This window comes from Odontesthes bonariensis, chromosome 10, assembly GCF_027942865.1.
Source record: "Odontesthes bonariensis isolate fOdoBon6 chromosome 10, fOdoBon6.hap1, whole genome shotgun sequence".
In the NCBI taxonomy this organism is placed as follows: Eukaryota; Metazoa; Chordata; class Actinopteri; order Atheriniformes; family Atherinopsidae; genus Odontesthes; species Odontesthes bonariensis.
The window spans coordinates 19,120,751-19,143,897 of record NC_134515.1 but is presented as its reverse complement, the minus strand read 5'-3'; the positions used below and the strand labels follow the sequence as shown (position 1 = coordinate 19,143,897).

Below are 23,147 nucleotides of genomic sequence, written 5' to 3'. Positions count from 1 at the left end.
ACCACTCTGGGCATATTTGAGGCCTGTTTGAATTGCATTCACCAAGGCACAGATTTTTGGGGTTCTAAATATCATGGAACAGTATGTTATATTGTATTTTAAGGTATTCATTATTATCATAATGGTGAAAGACATTGAGGGCTTGCATCAGACATACTGAAAGCCCTACTTTTCACCTTAAAAGACTGGATTAACTTCATAAACTTTTGTGATGCTCCCGCAAGGTTATTTATTGTTCAAGAAGACGACATTTATTTCACATCAATCTTGCCCATAGAACTACTTTACTTTTTAAGATAAAAACAACTATTTAAATTTTACTTTTGACGAAAAAGAAATAGATTATTTCAGCCTCTTGTGTGACAATCCATATTTCATTTGAGGAGTCATGTAAGATACACAAATAGGTTTTTCATTTTCACGTTTCATTCAAAATGGTAATTCACAAAAAAAACCAAAAAAAAAAAACTGAAAAACCAATGGCAAGGTTCGCATGTAACTAATTCCAACAGGTCAGATTTCATTTTCCAATGTTTATTGTTGTGTTGGTCCAGCAGGCGGCGCTGTCGCTGCATGTTTCCTTTTCCGGAAGTTTGATGATTGTGACGACAATTCGGAAGCAGGAAGAACAAAGTGTACACATTAACTGTGGAGACGCAATTTAAAGCTGTATCGTGAATGCAAAGCGAAAACAAGGACTTCAGTTGGTGTTGTAAGGTAAGTTTATTGTAGAAGCCTGCGGAAGCCGTTTTTAGGCTCAGTATCACCCACTTTGCGTGGTGGCTGACTCTCACACCTGCTAAACCAGCCTCCTGCTGTGTTTTGACAGAGCGTTGATGGTCATCGTGCACCAGCCGTGCAAAACGTTTTCCTGGCAGTGAAATGTCGTCCGGCAGGGAAGGATCCTGGATCACTGTCGCCGCGGTGGTGACCGTGTTTCTGCTGGATGCTGCGGTTTTGGTCCAAGCTAAGGTAAAAGCACCTGGTTGATGCAGCTAACCCGCAGCACTCACATTTGGTCAAGGGGCTGGTGTTGCTTTTAGTATAGTCACTTACTTTCTCTTTGCTGGAGCGTTTCGCATACAGTATTTTCTTTAAGGAAATTAATAACACATTTTGTGTTTTGAACATGATGTTTAAAAATTCTCAATGTGATTCTGTGCAGTGTTGGGGTTGTTCACTGAAACGAAAACCAAGTCAAGTTTACTGTTCGTAGGCAAAACTGAGCACTTTTTGGAATAAACCTCAGTTCTATTTATTGTGATCAACATTTCAGTGATCTTTGGAATTACTCGCCATGCAGACAACACTGAAAACAGATATACCAGCGTTACTCAAACAGGAATCAATGTAAAAAATCTGGTCTATAAGTCAGTTGAGTTTGTTGGAATCCAGGTTGATCCACTTCAGTGTAATTGCACTTATGTTGTGCCAATTCTTAAAGAGCTTTTTGGCCCAAAAGAAATATTAATGATCGATTTGATTCTTCAATTCAATTCAGTCTCCGTCCTGAGCGTGCAAGGGGCGTCAGGTCACAGTGGAGAGAAACAGTCTCTTCCTGTTTTTCAACGGAAAGAGACTTCCAGCAGAACCGGATCCAAGGAGGGTAACCATTTCCCTCAGCTGGTTTGAGGGCTGGGAATACAGAGCAACAACACAAACAAACACAAAAACAATATCTGCAGTGAGAAAGGAAAAAAAACGTGAAGTAAAGGACAGCAATAATGGCACGGACATATAAAAAGAGCAGAGAGAGGGGAGGAGCTCTGTGCATCATGAGACATCCCCAAGCAGCCTAAAAAAAAAAATAAGAGATAGTTCAGGGTTGCCAGAGCCTGCCCTTAGTATAAGCTTTCTTAGAAAAAAAGAGTTTAAGTTAGTGTCTGCTTCCAGAACACAAAGGGGGCTGATTCCACATGAGAGGGGCCTGGTGGCTTAATCTTAAAGAGTTCTCCTCGTTTGCAGTGTAATACACAGTATGCCTTCCTGGAAAGATGCTGTTGTAAGAAGATGAGTTTTGGGAATAATCAAGGTGTGTGGCTAATGCTAATGGGGGTAAAAACAAGCCTGAGTCACCATTTTGACTTTCCATTGCAGAACTTTGAAGATGTTCGCTGCAAGTGCATCTGCCCACCATACAGAAACATCACTGGCCACATCTACAACAAAAATGTCACCCAGAAAGATTGGTAAGGGGAGCCTTTGATTTTTCTCCTTTCACAGATAAACGCTGCTGTGTGTGTCAGCTGTGTAGACAAACTTTTTTTTTTACTTGTTCACAGTAACTGCCTCCATGTAGTGGAGCCCATGCCTGTTCCTGGCCACGATGTGGAAGCTTACTGTCTGTTGTGTGAGTGCAAGTATGAGGAGCGAAGCAGCAACACCATCAAGGTATTTCGGCTTTCTTTTGGTTTCTTTCGGTCTTAAATCTCGAATCACACTAACCACCCGATAAAGGCTTTGTCTGAAAGTTCCTTTAGTCTGTTTGCTTAATTTAAAAAAATATATTAATTGTGAAATGTTTCAGTGGATACAGAGACGAGAGGTTAAAGTAATTCACTAATGGAAATAAATTAACTAATAAAGACAATTAAATTGATTTACTGAGTACAAACTTTTTAGTTGGAGTATGTTTCTGGCATTGTAACCTTAAATTCTGTGTCCATTTCTAATCATCACAGATAACCATCATCATTTACCTGTCTGTTGTTGGCGCGCTGCTGCTCTACATGCTGTTTCTGCTACTGGTTGATCCTCTCATCCGCAAACATGACACCTACACTCAGCCTCTGCACAACGAGGAAGACTCCGAGGTAAATCTGCAAACAAACAACGCACACACTGTAGATGCATTGATTAGTTGGATGTGACGCAGTGGATGTTGAATGCTCCTGGTGTTTTTTTTTAATGTGTTTGTTCAGGAGATGCGTCCGCCAGCGGACAGCGCGCAGGCCAGAGGGAACACGGTGTTGGAGCGGGTGGAGGGTGCGCAGCAGCGCTGGAAGAAGCAGGTCCAGGAGCAGCGCAAGACTGTTTTTGACCGCCACAAGATGCTAAGTTAAACCTCACTGGGTTTGGTGCTTTTCACTGTCACCAGCTGTTTAACTGCACATGTGCACCTACTGTATTAGTATTTCATCACTGAGAAATATTTCAAACAATGATCATACAAGCACTCATTTAATTTATTTTTAATTTATTTACCGTAACATAAGCTAAGTTGCAGTTTGGGGGGGGACTGCATGTTTTGTGTACTCTTACTGAGTAGAAATGCTCCTAATAATTTTCAGCAGATTTGGAATGTCTATATAGAGGGCAAAAAAATATTTTCGCCATTTGAGCAATTTTTCTTGTGGTATGATTTATAAACGTGCCTCACAAAGCGTATATTGGGTTCAATTAGATGACCTTGCTTATGTCGTTGCCAGTCGTTCCACATTTCTAGTTTACCACTGGTAATTCGTTGGTATTGAAGCTTGAACATACTCAGTTTTGTTTGCGATATCGTGTTTTTTGTTATTTAAAGTCTGTGTTGCTGCTTTCAGCCTCAATCTTTGCCTTTTCCTACTCCATGTGGGGAAATGTGTTTGACCAAACTCAAGATGTGTCTCCTAAATATTGCCAAGTTACAGCTTTCAAAACATAACAGATGGTAGGGCCTCCCAAGGAATTTGGCTGATATCTTCTTATTATTGTACTTTTATGAAATCATTTGTCTTACATTTATTGTTTTATATGGGAAAAAGGGCTTGGCTCTTGTAGACACATGGCCGATTCCTGTCCTTTATTGTTGCAGCACAACTTGAAGTCACATACTGTACTTGGAATGAAAGAAATGGGGAGTGGGACATTTATCAGAGTTTTAAAGCAACCCTTTTGGTGAGTCAGATCTCTACCACAGGAGAATGTCTGAAGTCTGTGACCCCATCAGTAGTGTTTAGTGTGACAGAATGACAGTAGGATGCCTCGTGGAATTGAAGGGTTCAATGTATTAAAAGAATTAAAGGGAAAATGACACATAACTTCATTCACAATGTGATCTGCTTATGTTTAGTTGCCAGTAATGTTTTATCATTTTTATTGATTTAAATGTTCTTCATACCTTTGCTCTCAGTGTATGTTTATTTAACAGATGGTTGACACACATTAAAAGAACAATCTTGATGCTTGATCCCTACAGTTGATCTGATGTGTACTAGAAGCTTTTTTTTTTTTTTCTCTCTCTCTTGTCCTGTTTGATGGAAATCTCCCACTCTGGTCTTTGGATTTGTCAAATCTCACCCATTTCAACATGCATGAGAAATTTAGGGCTGCTGTGTTGGACAGCATTCTCCATCACTATCATCATAACACAATGCGGTGGAATGTTTTCTGGAAGGTTCCCGCTTCATACCTCCAGCAGCACCTCAGACATGTAGAATCAATGCCAAATCGGTGTTTTAAGTTGGATTTTCCTTCAATTTTTCACCCATCTGTGTATTCATCTCCAGCCAAATGTAGGATTGATATGTGTATGGCTTGGTGTGAAATAAAAAAAATTACCTAGTCATTTTTCCAGATGTTTGGGGGCTTCTTTCCTTTTTCTTTTTTTTCTTTATATTTTTCCTGTTGAATGCACAGCTTCCTGTTATTGGCATTAGGGGGCGACATAGTACACAAGTGAACTCTTTCTGTCAGCAGCATGACTTACTTCTTTGTCATCAAATTTAGTGTCACATTGAAGACTTGACACTAAACTATTATAGTCTTATATTAACATTTGATAAGTCAGAGGCCCTCAGCCACAAGAAGAGGTCTATTTTGAGCTTAGTGGAAAACTTTTTTTGTTTCAGATCAAATGCTATCCAACTTTTTTTTTTTTTTTTTTAAGTCTCAAAATCTCATGTAACACCACCTCAACTAAAATTATTTTTATGCTTGGGTCACTGATCGACTTTCATTAATAACATGCATTGTTAGATGCATGTTATTAATGAAAGTCGATCAGTGTATGCTACAACAAAGGCACTCTGTATTTGCCTGCAGTTTTGACTTTTTCCCCATTAGGACATTATGTTTTTACCGCTGTGTGTTACAGAATATTGTGTTTCGATTTGCAGGTCACATAAACTAATATTCAGAAAAGCAAAACATATCTAATGTTGAAAGTGAGAGTGAGACAGTTTGCATTTTTAAAAGTGTACTTAAGTTATTTACATATGGGACTGAGATGGAACATGTCCTACTCCGTCCAACTCCTCTTTTGTTTTGTTTACAGTTTAGGGATCAGCTTCAGTGTCTTGTAGTCTAGCCCGCAGGCCCTCTTTCACCCCCACCCCCCAAGATGATGTTTCTCCCCTTCTTTTTGCTTTCGCCCCAACAAAGCTGCCCTTCTTGTTCCATCTTCCTCCCCCCTGCCCTCTTAATCATCCCCAAGCATGGCCTGCCCAGTGGTTCACAATCTAAATTTAAACCTGAGCAGGGCCAACTGCTTCTCCAGCCACTCTGGGCTCCTGTTATTTTTCTCTGCCGAGCTGAGCTTTTTCTGTCAGAGGCCCTCAGCCAGGAGGAGAGGTCAGTAGCTCTGCGTTAGGTAAACGGGAGCCAGAGGAAGAGGAGAAGAGGGGAGAGGGCAGCGGGGAACCCGCACAAAATCAGCTGGTCTGAATCCCGGAGGCCTTCACGAAAAGGAGTTATATTGCACCCAAGTTTGGGATTTTACACCAAGTGGTGACGTTTTTTCTGGAATTGGGAATTTTTGTCAGGTGGAGGCATCGGGATGGCGAGCAACGCAGAGGCGGCCAAGCCGGTCATCATGAATGAGGAGGAACTGAAGAGGAAGCAAAGGGAGAAGCTCAAGAAGCTGCAGGCCACAGGGGGTAACCCTCGCCCTGCAAGATCCCTCTTCTTCCTCACCCTCAAAAATCCCTTCCGGAAGGCCTGCATCAACATTGTGGAATGGAAGTATCCTTTATAGCTTACATGAATGTACATTTGCTATATATACACCTCTTAAAAGTGTTTCACTCTTAAATCGACAGTAATAACATTGTGTAGTGCTCTAATTGGTTACTGACAGCTGGAATACGCAGAGCTTGTTTCTGCACAGCAGTGAATTATCAGCTTTATTCACCTGTGGTGAGCATGCTCAGGCCAAGCGTCTTTCTAATCTGTGATAAGGCGATCACTGAAGTGTAAAGACCTCTGTCAGCTTCCCGTATTGTATCGATGTCTGGAGCCCTCTGATTTTCACCTGGAGCAAATCCATCTGACAGAGCAAAACAATGAATGAAATGTCACATTAAGACTCTTGAAAGCCTAAAATCTTCATTTTTATTTTCTATTTTGAAATAATGACTTAAATGCAAGCAGCCTGTGAGGATTCATGAACAAAGCGCAGGCTGTGTTTGTGAGTGAGTGATGTTAAGAACCCTATAGGGACTTTCCTGCTTTTAGTCTGATGTCCATTCCTGGATCGTACATATTTTCTTTCCAGAATAGAATGACTTAATCATATCTGTCCAGTGATGACAGCGTTATCTGCACAGCCGTTTAAGTTCATTATATATGAACTTGAAGTTTCACTGTGACTGCATTTGAAGTAAACTCAACCGTATTTTATATGCGCATGTTAGGGCAGGACATGTGTTGTTTACTGCTGAAAGTTAACCACATTGGTATGTGATTCTGCACCATTGGGTTTGCGTGTTATGAAGAAAACAAAGAAATACAGAAAATCTAATGACAGAAACATCTTTAGAACTTACCATTGCTCACAGATTTAAGCATAAATGAATGTTTAACAGTAGGACCGGACGTTTTTTTTCTCTTGATCAGTATATAAATGGTTTGTCATATTCTTGGGCCCTGCAGCTGTCCCACGGCATCACAGAGAGACATGATGCTGACCTGGCAGGGGAATTCTCTTGGAGAGCCCCCTATGGACGAGAATGAGGCAGCACGGGGGGCAGGGTTACATTAGCTGCGACAGCTTTGCCGGCTACCCGTTTTAGGGATGATGTTTCAGGCAGGATTTAAAGTCACTGATCAGTTCTGCAAAGCTGTTTGACTTGTTTTATTTAAGTGTAACAGAAAAGGCAAAGAATGACTCGCACAGATAAAGAAAAACTGACCATTTCTTTTCTTTTAAAATAATTCCTCACCTTTTCATTGTCCCTCAGTGTAACTGTGAAGTACTGTCTGTGTAATCCAAAAGCCTATGTTGATATGAATTTGGGGTCTCTGCATCATGTGTTGTTATAATTCTGAGTTTTCCCGTCAAGAACCTTTGAGATCATCATCCTACTGACCATCTTTGCTAACTGTGTGGCTCTGGCTGTGTTTCTGCCCATGCCTGAGGAAGACAGCAATAACACCAACTCAAGTTTGGTAGGTTTGAACACAACCCCCCTCTGTGATATATCACACATGAATAAATGGGAACTCTTTCTTTAGTGGATGTAGGTGATGTTATGTCCAGTATTGTACCATGTAGATTACTTTGTAGGAGGACATTTTCAATTTCGGCATATTTATTTGTTGAACATAGCTACAGCTTTAAGCCTGTAAAGTCTGATACTTAATGTCTAAAGGTTTCAGCTGCTCACTGGCCTGAGCGCCAAGCTCCATTTAAATAACTCCAGACACAACTCAGTTCTTAATTTGGAGTCCCATCTGTGCAGCAGAGTCATCAAACAATTGTGCCCTTTGCTCATCCGTCCGTGATGATCTTTTCATCCTTTGTGACCAGTGTTTTGTAAAGAGGACAATAGAATCCATGAGAATGAATAATGAAAATGAGGGCTATGTTGTGAGCAGAATTTTCCCCTGCATGGATAAGTTTGCCGAAGATCTTACATCATGAGCATGCAATAACATAAAATGATCAAAACATTTGTATTCTGCCTGAAAATCTAAGCACTAAGGAGTTTCACAGCTCCTCGCGGGTTATTCAGAGTCCATTTTTAAAGACGTGTAAATAAGCTGATAGATTCTGCTGATGTATGTTCAAAATATAATGTATTTCAGCATTGTAGGTGTGTGTTTTCACGGCTGAGAGGCTGTGGGTAGTGTGTTACGTATCAGAGACCACACAGCCCAAGGATGATTTAAGCCCTTGTGAACTTTATAATGTGCAAAAGATATGAAATCCTAGTCGGTGATATTGACATCCAAAAAAGTTGCACAAAAGTTAATCGTGTTATTGTATGAGAGTTTGCTTTCATAAAGTGTTATTAAAAGAAATACAGACAGAATACACAGTTATTGGAAACTGTTTGAAATAGCAGCTCAAACATGAATGAAACATTTCTATTGCTTGCCAGTGCTTGATTACAGCGAAAATGCAATTCACAACTTAATACATCTAAAGGGTACAATTGTTAAAGATCTTGAAATCCTGTCATCTCAGTGTTCAATGTTTTCTTGGAGGTTCAATCAGAAAGCCTTTAAGATCCTTTTCAAGACATGGTGCTAAGAAGAAACTCGGTGGAAGAAGCTGTGAAGGATTTCTTCTTATTATTTTGATTTACACAGCACAGCTAAATAGGCTTCAGGCTGACCTGGAGCAATCTGTGATACTGGTTGCAACCTGTATCATATGTTGCACGCTGAACCTAGAGGGTTAGAATCACAGTTAGAATTCATAGATAATCCACAGTCTTTGTGTGATTATATTCTGTAAACCGACTAATCCAATGCAAAGCTCTTTGGGAAAGAGGTGCGTACATCTGTTTGAAGAGATGTAAAAAGATTTACATTGCAAAATATCTGGCCTCTCGTGAGCATGAGATAATCCATTCTGCTAGGCTTCAAGCTGGTGGTAAAACACAAAAATTTTGACCAATCAACAAGTCATCATTCAAACTGTAAGCATGTTTTAATTGTGAGGACCAATTAGTGCATTTTTTCAAAGAATGGTTGAGGTAGACAAAATGGACTGTAACAGCATTGAGTCAAGTCCCATTGATTACTATTGGAGAGAGCTAAAATTCCATTGCAAAAAAAAAAAGATTCCTGCAAACTTGAAAGAGTATGGCAATGAAGAAGCAGCAGAAACTTCCTTCAAGACTAAAATTGACATTTCTCATAAATGTCAAATCACCAGCCATCACATGCTCTTCCACACTGAATTAAGTAGAGCCACATATTGCAAGGTAAACATTTATGTCAGTCTTGTTGATACACATTCATTTTACTTGTACCCTAGCCAAAATCATCAGGTACCCAAATCTGGCCCCATTTCTTTAACTTCTTTGCTTTGGCTCACTCACCAGCCTTCTCCAAAAAACCTTCTCGCTTCTTATTGCCATTCCTCAGAGGTGAAAAATGTAAGAAGAGATGGTTCACATGTGCTGAACATGTTGTGCTATTAAACATAGAAAGTCCAGCCTTTGCTGACCTCCAGTGGTTTAACTTGCTGTAGTTGCATGCAGGTGTACTCAATGACTCACATCACGACAACAAAAGCTTCATGTTTCTTTTTAAAACCTGCTATAAAGAGTACAATCCTAAAATGTGATCTGCTGCTCTTACTGCAGGAGAGTCTGGAGTATATCTTCATGATCATCTTCACGTTAGAGTGCTTTTTGAAGATTGTAGCGTATGGGTTCGTGTTCCATGAAGGGGCCTATTTACGGAACTGTTGGAACATATTGGACTTCGTTATCGTCTTCATGGGGTAAGATGAGCTCTGAGCTGCAGCAGGACACCTCAATTGCTAATAGACACAGCTTCACTTTGACACAGTAGTTTTAAGTGTTAGAAATGTAAATCTGGATCATGGTTCTTCAAAAGGCCAATTTTGTAATGCTTCATTTATTTCAAAGTTACAGTTTTGCAGTGTTAGGCACTTATGGCTTTATTATTATCTCTTGCAGTCTTTTCACCTTTGCTTTGGATACCATAAATACGATAGGAGGAGTGCCAAAGGAGAAAGGTGGAGGGTTTGACATGAAGGCGCTGAGAGCCTTCAGAGTACTGCGACCCCTTCGACTCGTTTCTGGAGTCCCCAGTAAGAGCCTGTTTTATCAGTCCACACATACTGCACACAGGTTCTGTGTAATAATGTCTGGATGTACAGCATGTTTCATTATTTGTGAGGAAAATAGTTCTGAGAGCTTGTGGTGCAGTAATTGCTTGGCTTTATTGCTTCCTTTCAGGCCTTCAGGTGGTGATGAACTCCATCCTCAAAGCCATGCTGCCCCTGCTGCACATCGCCCTGCTGGTCTTCTTACTGGTCACGATCTATGCCATTATGGGACTGGAGCTCTTTAAATGCAAAATGCACAAGACCTGCTACTACACTGGCACAAGTGTGTATAAAAGAACCCCATCAAACATACACGCACGTGAGCTTTTATGTTAAGTTGCTTTATATTTGTCTCTTTTTCTTCCCTCACAGATATCTATGCAACAGCAGAGGGTGAGCTGCCCGCACCATGCGCTCAAGCTGGTAATGGACGCCGCTGCACCATCAATGGTTCAGAGTGTCGGCCTGGCTGGGAGGGTCCCAACAACGGTATCACCCACTTTGATAACATTGGCTTTGCCATGCTGACCGTATACCAGTGTATCACCATGGAGGGATGGACTAAAGTGCTCTACTGGGTAAGTGATTTGTGAACATTTTTAAAGCATCCTTACAACTGCTCTTAATTTGGATCTAATTAATATTGGATGTGAATTGTTTAACAGTCTTAAATTGTGTCCCAGGTGAACGATGCCATTGGAAATGAATGGCCTTGGCTCTATTTTGTTCCTCTCATTCTCGTGGGCTCCTTTTTTGTGCTCAATCTTGTTCTGGGCGTGCTCAGTGGGTAAGACAGCTGTTATCCTCCATACACTCTATTTTGTGGTTTTGCTTTGGATAAACACTTTTTTTTTTTTTTTAATTTTGGTTCCACACAGAGAGTTTACCAAAGAGCGCGAAAAAGCCAGGTCACGCGGGGAGTTCCAAAAGTTGCGAGAGCGCCAGCAGCTGGATGAAGACCTTCATGGTTACATGGAGTGGATCACTCACGCTGAAGTCCTGGATGCTGACAGAGAGGGCAAAGGTCAGCGCTAAATATCACCATAGCACCCCTTTTACTTTAGAGGAAAATATCAAATTCTAACAATTATTATCTTGTTAGGTCTCCTGCCTTTGACCAGTGGTGATTCTGACACAGACAGCCTGTATGACCTAGAAGGCAAGAGTCGTATCATTTACTACTAGTGAGTCCCCTGTTCTGTAGGTGCAGTCATGCTGCCACGCATTATATCCATGAACGCTTGGCACAGTAAGTTGATGTTATTTTTGTGTTTAGTCGCCTGGCCCGTCGCTGGAACCGTTTCTTCAGGATGAAGTGCTTGGTGTATGTGAAAACCAAAAGCTTTTACTGGGTTGTGATGTTCCTCGTCTTTCTCAACACTCTAACCATAGCCACAGAGTACCACCATCAGCCTGGCTCGCTAACTGCCCTGCAAGGTTGGTGATTAACATATTTATTCTCATTAAACTTTTTGTTTCCCATAAACTCTTCTCCTCACAGCTTTAATCATTTTTCTATTCTTTTTTTATCTCAACAGATGTGGCCAGTCGAGTTCTGCTGGTGCTGTTTGTCGTTGAGATGTTTGTAAAGATGTATGCTCTGGGACCCAGAGCATATTTCATGTCTCTGTTTAACCGTTTCGACTTCTTTGTGGTGCTATGTGGCATCCTGGAGATGATCATGTTGTCAGCAGGCGCTGTGGCCCCCCTTGGTTTCTCTGTGCTCAGGTGTATCAGGCTGTTGAGAATCCTCAAAGTCACAAAGTAAGTCTGTTCCCTTCAAATCTTCATATTGCACTACTTTGAACCGGTACAGTGTAATTTGTAATCTTTTAACATCTAACTGTTTTTCAGATACTGGAAATCTCTAAGTAATCTTGTGGCCTCTCTCCTAAATTCGGTTCGCTCCATTGCCTCGCTGCTCCTCCTTCTTTTCCTCTTTATTGTCATCTTCTCACTCCTGGGAATGCAGGTGTTTGGGGGGAAATTCAATTTTGATGACCACCGACCCAGGCGCAGTAACTTTGACAATTTCCCTCAGGCCCTGATTAGTGTATTTCAGGTGAGTAAGATGCTTATCACCAGATGCTTTGGTTTCAAACCAGACTTATTTGATCTAAAGCTTTACAGCAGCTTGCCTACAGGAGCTCTAACCTGATGTATTCATTAGGATCACATTCAGTATTATAATTTCTCCCTCTAACTGTCTCACAGATCCTCACAGGAGAGGACTGGACCTCCATCATGTACAATGGCATTATGGCCTATGGGGGGCCCGTCATCCCTGGCATTCTGGTTTCCATTTACTTTATCTTCCTTTTCGTCTGTGGAAACTGTATCCTTCAAATTATTCACAAATTTAATCTTGAAATTAATTATGGCTTTTATGACAAATTCATAAACTGCTGTTCTTGTTTTCCTGAGCTCAATACAACCAGATATCCTCCTCAATGTCTTTTTGGCCATTGCCGTGGACAACCTGGCTGAGGCTGAGAGTCTGACTTCAGCTCAGAAAGAAAAGGCAGAGGAGAAGATGAAGAGGAAGCTACTAAGGTAGATAAAATAACATCTTTGAAACAGGTTAGAAAGTTTGATCTCTCCATGCATTACTACATTTTTCCCCCTATCCCTCTTTGTTAACCCTGCAGGTCCAAAATGCCTGACAAGACTGATGAGGAGAGGGAGAGGATAGCTAAGAAACTGGCAGAACAGAGGGCCAAAATAGAGGGCATGCCCACCACAGCCAAGGTTAGTGTTGTGTTTGGTATTACATTACAAGTTATGGAGCAGAAGTAACTTTAGTACACATATTTTTTTTCCCCCAGCTCAAAGTTGATGAATTTGAGTCAAATGTCAATGAAGTCAAAGATCCATTTCCCCCTGCTGATTTTCCAGGTAAGACAAAAAAAAGTTTGAATTTCTATTTTTGACAGAAAAACTTTAACATTTCTCAGTGATGTAGTTGTCACAGAAGGAGGTCACCAATGGCAGGAATACGTATTACTTTACACTGGCTGTTAACCAGCGCCGCTTTCTTGGCTATGTTCCAGTATAAGTATAGTAACCCATCATCACTATTAGACTCAACTATTCCTGGAGTTGTTTATAGAAGAGTTTAAAGCAATTTTCACATCATTCTGGTGTCCACTATTTAAAACCTGCCACATTAGTCAGTATCAGATTACATATCATACCCCTATTAAATGAATGTGTCACTGTACTGTAGAATTTTGAGTCTGGTTTTCTGCGTCATAGGTGATGATGAGGAAGAAGAGCCTGCAATCCCCATCAGCCCTCGGCCCCGACCAATGGCGGACCTGCAGCTGAAGGAAGAAGCGGTTCCATTGCCTGAGGCCAGCTCCTTTTTTGTTTTTGGCCCCCAGAACAAGTAGGAATCTGACAGGAATCCTGCACCACACATTGGCTTATGTTCACTGTGAACATAATCAGATATATTTTTGCCTGCGTGCACAAAATATTCTTTGCTGTTTAGGATCCGTAAGCTGTGCTACAAGATCATCAATGCTTCGTCCTTCACCAACTTGATCCTCCTGTTCATCCTGCTGTCCTCCATCTCCCTGGCAGCTGAGGACCCCATCGATCCAAAGTCCTACAGAAACAAGGTGATATCCAGACCTAAGTCAACATTCTCGGCAATGACTGTTGAAAGAAGGCCAGACTTGACTAAAAACTGTTTTCCTGTGCCCTTTTTCCAGATCTTGGCCTATGCTGACATTGTCTTCACAACTGTGTTTACCATTGAGATTGTACTGAAGGTAGATTCAACAGCAAGGAATGTGCTGTACATATCATTTAAGGCTTAATTTATTTCTGTGAACTGAACACCAAAGTTCAGGGATTTGAATGAAAATAGTGATAGAAATAAGTTCACCACATTTTCAACTGCAGCTAACATTTTGTGTTATTTCTGATTAACAAGTGTATTATATTCTCCAATACGGAACTGATGGATTAAAGTAGAGGGTGATGTTTTAAGATGTCTCCTGTTATTTTGCAAAGCTCAGATACTCACTGAAGCATTTTACATGATAAATAGATGCAAATACTTACATTTTAGAAGCTGTCAGCTGTGGCATTTTCTTCCTGAGAAATGACCTGGAAAAAAGAATAGATTATCAGAATAGTTGATAAATCATTTTCAGTTGAGTGACCAGTCAATAAATTGACTAAACAGTTCAACACAATATATGTGTTTTTTTTGTTGATTTGTTTTTTTTTTTGTCTATCTTTTAAGCGTAAACACACGCCCTTCTGAATCAGTTTTACTTTGTGTAACTGCAGTATTTGCCTCTGACAGATGACGGTGTACGGAGCATTCATGCACGAAGGCTCTTTCTGTCGTAACTCTTTCAACATCCTGGATTTGATCGTGGTCGGAGTTTCACTCCTGTCCATGGGAATGGAGTGAGTTTACACTTTAGAATCATCAAATTAGATGCAGAATATCATTGTCGCTGCTTTTTCTGGATTGCGTCATTTATCATTTCTACACTTCTTCATGCAGATTAAGACTTCTGTTTGTTATGTGTAAATTGCAGATCCAGTGCCATCTCTGTGGTGAAGATTCTCAGGGTGCTGAGGGTACTGAGGCCTCTCAGAGCAATCAACAGAGCTAAAGGATTAAAGGTATAGCACATACTTTTGATTATTCCTCTTGGTGAAATGTCTGTTTTTTCAAACAGTTGTAGAAATACAACAAGGGAATGACCCATGTGACATCATTAGATTGAGATCATATCGATACATTAAATGTTTGTCCCCTTCTACTGCAGTTGTCTGTTGATTCGTAGCAAGTTTAGATGTGATCAGGTAGTTTAATCCAGAGCTTCCTAAAATGGAAGTCAGGCCCTCTCTGAAGGGTCACAAGAAGGATCCGAGGGGACACAAGAAAAAATATGAACAAAAAATCGAAAATCAAACATCTTCTCTGATTTTTGTTTTAGTGATATTTTGGATTATTTTGGCTTTTTTGGTTCCCAGAAACCCTCACCTTTTCTCAGTATTGACTGTTTATTACTTTTACAGCATGTGGTCCAATGTGTGTTTGTGGCCATAAAAACAATTGGCAACATCGTCCTGGTCACCATGCTGCTGAATTTCATGTTTGCCTGCATTGGAGTTCAACTCTTTAAGGTAGGTGTTTTTTTTTCTTCTTTTTAACAAATATTGCTTCTATTGTACAATGGAGTAAAGATCACATTAACAATCAATCTTCAGTAAGTATAGAAGCTTTGCTGCTTTTGTATTGAATGTGTCACTAATCCTTTCCCTTCCAGGGTAAATTCTACAGCTGCAATGACTCGTCTAAAATGACTGCAGAGGAATGCCAGTAAGCAAACACCCTTCGCATATCAGAGATTTTTATCTGTTAGAGCTGTGATGCTATTCTAGAGTGAACACTCATTGTGGCTCCTCTTAGGGGATCCTTCGTGAAGCACATGGATAATTCCCTACAGGACACAGTGGTGGCCAGTAGAGAATGGGTCAACGGTGACTTTAACTTTGACAACGTGCTAAATGGGATGCTGGCTCTATTCACCGTTTCCACATTTGAGGGCTGGCCAAAGTAAGCCCTGAATGCATTTTGATTTGATAAATTGCATATTTTCATTCTATCTGTTTGATTGAATTGGAGGTCATTATATCATATCAGGTTGATCAGGAATTAAAAGCAATCTAATTGCATGTAGCCTGTACAAATTAACTGTATTGTATCTCTGACCTTTTTTTTTTTTTTTTTTTTTTTTTACTGCCAACTTGTTTCCAGACTCTTATATCGAGCCATAGATTCAGACCAAGAAGATATGGGTCCAGTTTACAACAACCGTGTTGATGTGTCCATCTTCTTCATCATCTACATCATCCTCATAGCCTTCTTCATGATGAACATCTTTGTGGGCTTTGTCATAGTCACCTTCCAAGAGCAGGGCGAGCAGGAGTATAAGGACTGTGAGCTGGACAAGAACCAGGTACACTAAGATGAAGCTTGGGACACTTAAGATCCAGTAATTTCTACTAAAATCTAAAACTTGTAACTGTTGCTGTTCTGTCCTGCCTCCCCTCAGCGTCAGTGTGTGCAGTACGCTCTGAAAGCTCGCCCTTTGAGGTGCTACATCCCAAAGAACCCCAACCAGTACAGGGTTTGGTACATTGTCACCTCCTGCTACTTTGAGTACCTCATGTTCTTCTTAATTATGCTCAACACGCTGTGTCTGGGGATGCAGGTATGTTAATCACTGTCATGTTGCAACCTAAGAACACAGAGATTGTACACAGGGTCACTTGGTATAATTCAGTGTCATGTAATGGTGTGTCTTTAGATGGTGGTGTAATTTACTTGAACATTTTAAATTATATTTAGAACATTGGTCTTGGACAATAAAAATTAATTTGCATTTGTGGATGCAGTGATGAGCTGTGGCATTAAAGGGAACCAGCTATCATCCATTCGCCAAATTATGATTTTCAACTACGATATTGGCCCAGTATTTCACAGCTGGCTCTCCCCTATATTTTACTCTCTGACATCAATTTAGTAGTTCTACCATGTTCATAATTAATGATTTTCTTTCCACTCTGAACAGCACTGCAACCAATCAGACCATGTTACCAAGCTGTCAGACACTCTGAACTTGATCTTCACTGTGCTCTTCACAGTTGAGATGATACTAAAGCTCATGGCCTTCAAAGCGAGGGTAAGCGCTTTCATTTTCTTTTTTTCTCCCAGTTACACACCCAGCCTTATTTCTTTATGTCAGAACGCTGTATGTCTTTGTCCAGGGCTACTTTGGAGACCCCTGGAACGTCTTTGACTTCGTTATTGTCATTGGTAGCGTTGTTGATGTGATCCTCAGTGAAGTCGATGTGAGTATATATACGTTTCATTTTAAACATATAGAATTCCAATTATTTCAGATTCTCATTACAGGTGCTGTCCAAGTCCCTTGTGGTGTGGAAATTAGGCATTCTCAGCCCATAGTGTGATACGATTTGGAATGATGGGATGCATTTTTTCAGTAGTCTGACCCAGAGTCTTAGAATTGTGGCCCAACAACTGATTGGTTGCAGGAGAACTAGCAGATGAGAAGGGGCCGGTAATGTGGTTGTCCATTTCCTCCTCACTCCTCCACCTCTACCCACCTCAATGCGTTATGCGACTTCTGATCCACTTCCATCACAAGGAATAATCACTATTATTGCTAACACTGTTTTCAGTTAATTTGTGTCTCATGTGTGTAGTGTGAGCACTTATAAAGAGCACATTAGTTGAGGAACTGTTGATATTCTATGCCACACAAACTCAGTGTTTTTTCTCTGGCAAGTCACATTTTTTCTCCCGTTGTTGCACTGCATCGTCCTCATTGTTTCATCCACAAACACAAACTTGTTGCAATTTCTGCACCCAAATTTTTTTCCAGTTCTTTCTTTCTTTTTTTTTTTTTTTGTATCTCCATCAATCTCTGTCCACCATGCACCTCACTCCTCATATGTCTATTCTCCACAGACCGCCCTGGCCTCCAGTGGAGGACTGTACTGTTTCCATGGCTGTGCTGTAAATATCTGCACCGCTGCATGAGTCTTGCTGTGTGAGCACTCCACTATGTTCGCTACTAAACCATAGATGTACTCTAATGAAACGTGTGCTGCTCGACCTGTTGGTGAGACATTCGTGTTCCTACTTTCTGTTGGATCTGATGCAGTAAATGTAAGAAAGTCAATAGGTTTGCTATATTGTGATACAGTCTGGCTCAACACTGTCATCATATTGATTGCTTAACTAAAGTGTTGATATTCAAGCGGTAAATTGTGTGTATTTTGTTCATTTTGCATGGGTTACAAATTGCAGCTGGTCATCTGGAAGCTTTGTAGCTCATCAAAGTGGATAAATGACTATCATTAACCCTTTTTGAAACCTTAATGGTGCTTTGTAGTTGATCAAACTACCTACTATTAATAATATTAGTATTTTTAATACAACTAACGCACCTACGACTTCTTCTTTGTGCAGGACACAAATCCTATGCAAGCAATTGCGGTACGTCCAAATTCTCCCGACTTTCACATTAAGCCATGTTTTTGCTTTACGTCTTTTATTCAGTTTGTGCCCTTTTTATCCATAGGCCTCTGAAAATGCTTCGGTTTCAATTACATTCTTTCGACTCTTCCGTGTGATGCGTCTGGTCAAACTGCTGAACCGCTCAGAGGGCATCCGTAACCTGCTATGGACCTTCATCAAGTCTTTCCAGGTCTTCATAGTCATCATATTGTTATTGTCGTCATTATTTTTTTTACATCCTTTTCTCCACTGTGCTTCTTACCGATATGTTTGTTTCTTTTTTGCCTACAGGCTCTCCCACATGTAGCCCTGCTCATAGTGATGCTGTTTTTCATCTACGCTGTCATTGGGATGCAGGTAGTCATCAGTATTAATTCTGTGAAAGACAACAATGTTAAACCTCTGTGCATTGTCGTGTTCATGTTTAAAGGTTGTCAAAACAGAGTCATATCTAGATAACTGGAAAAAGAATTTGACTTGGATTGTAAAAACCTTCAGATCTTCGGAAAGGTAGCCTTAGTGGATGGCACCCAAATCAACCGTAACAACAACTTCCAGACATTCCCTCAGGCTGTTCTGATGTTATTCCGGTGAGTATCTGAGTGATGTGGGGGTCACAGGATGTTGTAAGTTTAAAAACGGAGCCAAGATCTCACTCTTTGTTATGTGTTGATGTCTCCAGATGCGCTACTGGAGAGGCTTGGCAGGAGGTCATGATGGCTTCAATGTACGGGAAGAAGTGTGACCCCAAATCCGACTTCCTGCCAGGAGAAGAGTACACCTGCGGGTCCAATTTTGCTGTCTTCTACTTCCTCAGCTTCTACTGTCTCTGTGCCTTCTTGGTGAGAAGCAGCCTTGTGTTCAACAATCATTTTTGAGCTACAGGAACATTTGTGTTTTAGGAATTATCAAAGAAATGAAAATCATATTTTCAAAATGAAACGTTGTACATAGTTTTGATCTTTTCTTTGCTTCTCCTTCTCCAGATCCTCAACCTGTTTGTAGCTGTGATTATGGACAACTTTGACTACCTGACACGGGATTGGTCCCTTCTTGGTCCACACCATTTGGATGAATTTAAGAAAATCTGGGCTGAATATGATCCTGAAGCCACGTGAGCTTGATAGGACAAATCAGATTTGACATTAATTTACACTTTGAATACAGTGAGAGCCTTTCGTGATGAGTATAAATGTTTCTCTAACAGGGGGAGGATCAAACATCTGGATGTGGTGACGTTGCTGCGAAGTATCCAACCCCCACTTGGCTTTGGCAAGTTCTGCCCTCACGGTTCCGCGTGCAAGGTAAATGCAGCCAGAAAGCAAAATCATTTACAGTAGAAGCAGCTTGTGTCAAATGTAACGATGCAAACGGTCATTTGTTCAAAATAATTGTATGCAAAGCCATAAAAATAAAGTGTTCTGTTCTATCCCTTCTTTTTGTAGCGCTTGGTTGGTATGAACATGCCTCTCAACAGCGATGGCACAGTCACCTTCAATGCCACTCTGTTTGCTCTGGTCAGGACAGCACTCAAAATTAAAACAGAAGGTACAGCACATCAATGACAAGTAATATATGCATGTCCTTCCACTGTATGCACTTATTTGAACTGTTCTTAAATATTTCCATCAGGTAACTTTGAGCAGGCCAACGAGGAGCTGAGAGCTATTATAAAGTCAATCTGGAAACGCACCAGTATGAAGCTGCTGGACCAGGTCATCCCCCCTATAGGAGGTGAGTCAACGGACACAAATGACATAAAGAACATTTCAGCTTTACTGTGTAATCCAAAATGTCTCACACAGACAGCTCTGTGACTTACAGATGATGAGGTGACCGTGGGGAAATTCTACTCTACCTTCCTGCTCCAAGACCATTTCCGCAAGTTCATGCAGCGTCAGGAGGAGCTGTACGGGTACCGGCCAACTAAGAAGAGCGCCTCAGGTCCAGAGATCCAGGTGAACTGCAAATTCATTATATAAGTCACCAAAATATTGCATAACAATGTCCTTTATACACTTTGCAGTTACAGTATGTCCCCAGCTAACCTTTGGCTTTCTTTTACATTAGTGTTCATTTTCAGCGTGTGTCTTCTTCCTAGACTTTTGATTTTCATTTCTCCAACACTCCATGTTTTTCTAGGCGGGTCTGAGGAGCATAGAGGAAGAAGCAGCTCCAGAGATGCACAGGGCTATTTCAGGAGATCTACAGAATGAGGAAGAAATTGAGCGAGCAATGGCGGAGGCAGGAGAAGAAGCCATTTACCAGGTAGAAAAATCCTTTCTTCAGTGAAGTACAGTGCAATTAAGCAGATACATACTATCGAAAATACTTGTGTTGAACTTTTTAAATTAAAAGAGAATCTTCTTTAGTTTTTTTGGCTTTTGATTACATTAAATCTTTTCAAAGGCCTAATACGGATCAATGTCAAGTTTAAAAGTTGCCATTTGTATATCTATACATATATGTATATCTATATATATATGTATATGTATATATACATACAGTATCTCAAATCAGTGACTTCTTTATGTGATCAATAATGTGAGGCTATACCTGCATGTGTGCTTTACTTGCTTGGTTCTTCCAGCGTTCACATGGTCTGTTTGGTAACCGAGTAGACTCCTTCTCCGATGAACCAGCCAATGCTCAGCAGCCCCAGATGACCAACCAGCGACCCCTCCAGTTCTCCGAGAGCCAGCCTGAGTCTCCACCAAATTCCTCTGCCTTGGTGCCCAACACAGAATTTTTCCCTACAACTGCACCAAGCAACACTAACAACAATGCCTTTGCAGAGTGAGCGCCAACACTCACGCACCCTTACTGCTTTGATGGCATATCTTCAGAGTGGCGTCACGTCTGATGAGTTGCATTATTTGTTGTTTTTCAGGTTTTCATTTGAAAGAGAAGGCAGTCCAGAGGAATTTTACAATCCGTATGAGGACGAGGAGTCAGGTATGGTTCAGGAGAAAGAGGGCCACAATACACCTGCACGCATGTAAACACACTCGCATATAAAAACCAACATCTATACAAATTGTTCATTACAAAATGAATGAACTAATCCCGCTTGACACTAAAGACTTATAAAGACTAAAAGTAAAGCAATTTCTCTTCGTTGATTTTTGTTTTTACTATATTCATTTCTTCACCATTTTCTTTTAGACAACAGACGCTCCTGGAACTTCACTGTGAGAACAGACAAAACACAGGTAATAATTATATTAAAGCTCAACTCCACCCAGTGTACATTATGATGAGCAGAGTACAAATTTTAATGCATGAACACTTGTCATTTATGCAGTTCCCTTATGATCCTAACTATGGGAACAGTCAGAAGAGTCTGAGCTCGCATACTGCAGCCGACCAGCTCCGGGATGTGAGTGTGAAAGCAAACGCCACCTCCATGTTTAGGAAGTTTCAAATGCAACTGCATTACTAAATTACAGATTGCCAACCAAAAAGAAACAAAGTCTAATAAATTAAGTTTTTTTTCATAAAAGTGCTGCATAGAAAAATGGAACTGTATGTAAATAACACCCTGCTTGTTGCTTTTTTTCAGGCTCTAGTAAAGGGAGGTGTTGTCTCCTTGGCCAAAGACCCGGGCTTTGTAACCGAGAAGCAGATGGCTGATGCTCTGCACGTCCCCGTCCCTGAGATGCAGGGTGTGGCCCAGGGCATCCTCGACGAGCACTCCGGAAGCATCCCCTCTGTCAAAAAGAGACGCCCTGTTCCCGTCCCTCCTTCGAACCCCGCTGAGGTTAAACTAGAAACAGGCCGGCCTGATCCGGCTGTAAGGAGAAAGAGGCGTCCGATTCCCACGATTCCCACACAAAAGAAGTTGGATGAGGCCGACTCTGAAGTTTAGAGGCTTTTACCTGAGTTTACATCGTTAAAGTGGGTTTTTACACTAGCAGGTGGCTTCACCTCACGACGCACTACTGAGCTCGTTTCCCTTTTGACAATTTGTATCTGTTAGCCCGACACGAGGCCTAAAACACAGATAAATAAATTGTCAAGTGTGGTTGAAACTTAACCAAGGTAAAACAGTATATCTGATGATGCGACATCCTTCAGATTTATTGAACTAATAAAAACACTAACCTATCTCAAAGTTTACAGATTGACGCACTTCTTTCTTTGCTGAGGATATCCATTCCACTTTGGTTACAACCATGTGGGTGAGGAAAATGTCTTACTAAAGCCTCACAGAGGGGGGCAGGATGGTGGCCAGTGGCTTAAAATGTCTGGTGACTCTTTGTGTAAACCGAAAGAAGACTGCCATCTAGGTTGTGCTGTATTATATTGAGGACGGTGGTCAAGGACTTTTACTTTGTGGAGACAAGTTTCTCTGCATCCAGACCCAGAAAACTGCACTTTAAGGGACTCTCATTCTTACAATGCAAGTGAAAGGATTTTCTGGTGCGAAATTTCTAATACGAGGGTTTATCCTGTTTTCTTTGCTTGAAACTGTTGTTGGATGCAGTCGACAGAGAAAACGTATGTTTAAATCTAAAAACGACATATCCAAAGATCTAGTCATAATGAAGTATTTGCTCGGATTTAAACCATATAGTTAAGACTGCGTGTCACTCTTCTGCTACAGGTTTTATGTTTTTTTTCTTCACATAAACTTGTAATCTGTGTAGTAAACAGAAGGATTCTTCAGAACACCTGGTGTGGGGTATGGTTGATTTAGCTTGAAAGCTCTTTGAAAATTGTCATTTTATCATTTTTTGCGCTGAAAAGCTAACAGGCTTTCCGAAGGACTGTATTCTTGCTTCTTCTTTTTTTTTTTTTTTTTTTTTTACATCGTCCTCTATCTGCCCGTGTTTTGCTGTCGCACATCGTGTTTCAAGGTTTTGGAGATTCTGCTCGTTTGAGTGGACCTCCCACCTTAACGCTCGTTCACTTCTGTGCCATTAAGGCTGATGTTACTTTTTGTGTTCACACCAGTGGCAAATGAAATAAATAATGTAAAACATTTACGTCTACATTAGCTTTCTTTCTGAAACCAAACGCGTCAAGGCGCAATCACTTGGATCTGGAGAGAGTGGAAAA

At 40.8% G+C, this 23,147-nt stretch overlaps 2 protein-coding genes across 3 annotated transcripts; both read left to right on the top strand.

Moving 5' to 3' along the window:
* The first annotated feature begins 600 nt into the window (after positions 1-600).
* On the top strand, positions 601-4,549 carry tmem9 (transmembrane protein 9). Its single transcript, XM_075476730.1, has 6 exons — positions 601-717; positions 830-972; positions 2,098-2,189; positions 2,283-2,391; positions 2,682-2,813; positions 2,922-4,549. Exons 2-6 carry the CDS (start codon positions 883-885, stop codon positions 3,060-3,062), a joined length of 564 nt encoding a protein of 187 aa, XP_075332845.1. The 5' UTR covers positions 601-717; positions 830-882; the 3' UTR covers positions 3,063-4,549.
* A 969-nt stretch (positions 4,550-5,518) lies between these two features.
* Positions 5,519-23,070, top strand: LOC142390879 (dihydropyridine-sensitive L-type skeletal muscle calcium channel subunit alpha-1-like). Of its 2 annotated transcripts, XM_075476725.1 has the most exons (45): positions 5,519-5,943; positions 7,263-7,368; positions 9,519-9,658; positions 9,858-9,991; positions 10,140-10,292; positions 10,382-10,587; positions 10,693-10,796; positions 10,888-11,033; positions 11,112-11,193; positions 11,286-11,446; positions 11,548-11,773; positions 11,864-12,071; positions 12,224-12,344; positions 12,448-12,562; positions 12,658-12,757; positions 12,835-12,904; positions 13,265-13,397; positions 13,503-13,632; positions 13,726-13,785; positions 14,328-14,434; positions 14,569-14,656; positions 15,056-15,163; positions 15,307-15,359; positions 15,450-15,596; positions 15,798-15,999; positions 16,096-16,254; positions 16,615-16,725; positions 16,811-16,894; positions 17,535-17,582; positions 18,039-18,065; positions 18,151-18,276; positions 18,378-18,443; positions 18,585-18,676; positions 18,769-18,928; positions 19,073-19,200; positions 19,294-19,390; positions 19,532-19,634; positions 19,719-19,820; positions 19,911-20,044; positions 20,229-20,354; positions 20,677-20,882; positions 20,977-21,041; positions 21,252-21,298; positions 21,391-21,465; positions 21,649-23,070. In XM_075476725.1, the coding sequence occupies exons 1-45, from the start codon at positions 5,759-5,761 to the stop codon at positions 21,952-21,954; spliced, it is 5,547 nt and encodes a 1,848-aa protein (XP_075332840.1). In that variant the 5' UTR covers positions 5,519-5,758; the 3' UTR covers positions 21,955-23,070. The 2 variants fall into 2 exon arrangements, with proteins under 2 accessions (XP_075332840.1, XP_075332839.1); XM_075476724.1 differs by having other exon boundaries at positions 13,503-13,785.
* Positions 23,071-23,147: the final 77 nt, after the last annotated feature.

Bases quoted from the DNA above. Each gene is read 5' to 3' on its own strand.
- tmem9 (XM_075476730.1), top strand. From the start codon at position 883: ATGTCGTCCGGCAGGGAAGGATCCTGGATCACTGTCGCCGCGGTGGTG. The intron at 973-2,097 runs GTAAAAGCACCT...TTTCCATTGCAG, and splicing joins CGGTTTTGGTCCAAGCTAAG to AACTTTGAAGATGTTCGCTG. The intron at 2,190-2,282 runs GTAAGGGGAGCC...ACTTGTTCACAG, and splicing joins AATGTCACCCAGAAAGATTG to TAACTGCCTCCATGTAGTGG.
- LOC142390879 (XM_075476724.1), top strand. From the start codon at position 5,759: ATGGCGAGCAACGCAGAGGCGGCCAAGCCGGTCATCATGAATGAGGAG. The intron at 12,563-12,657 runs GTAGATAAAATA...TTAACCCTGCAG, and splicing joins ATGAAGAGGAAGCTACTAAG to GTCCAAAATGCCTGACAAGA. The intron at 15,597-15,797 runs GTAAGCCCTGAA...ACTTGTTTCCAG, and splicing joins ACATTTGAGGGCTGGCCAAA to ACTCTTATATCGAGCCATAG.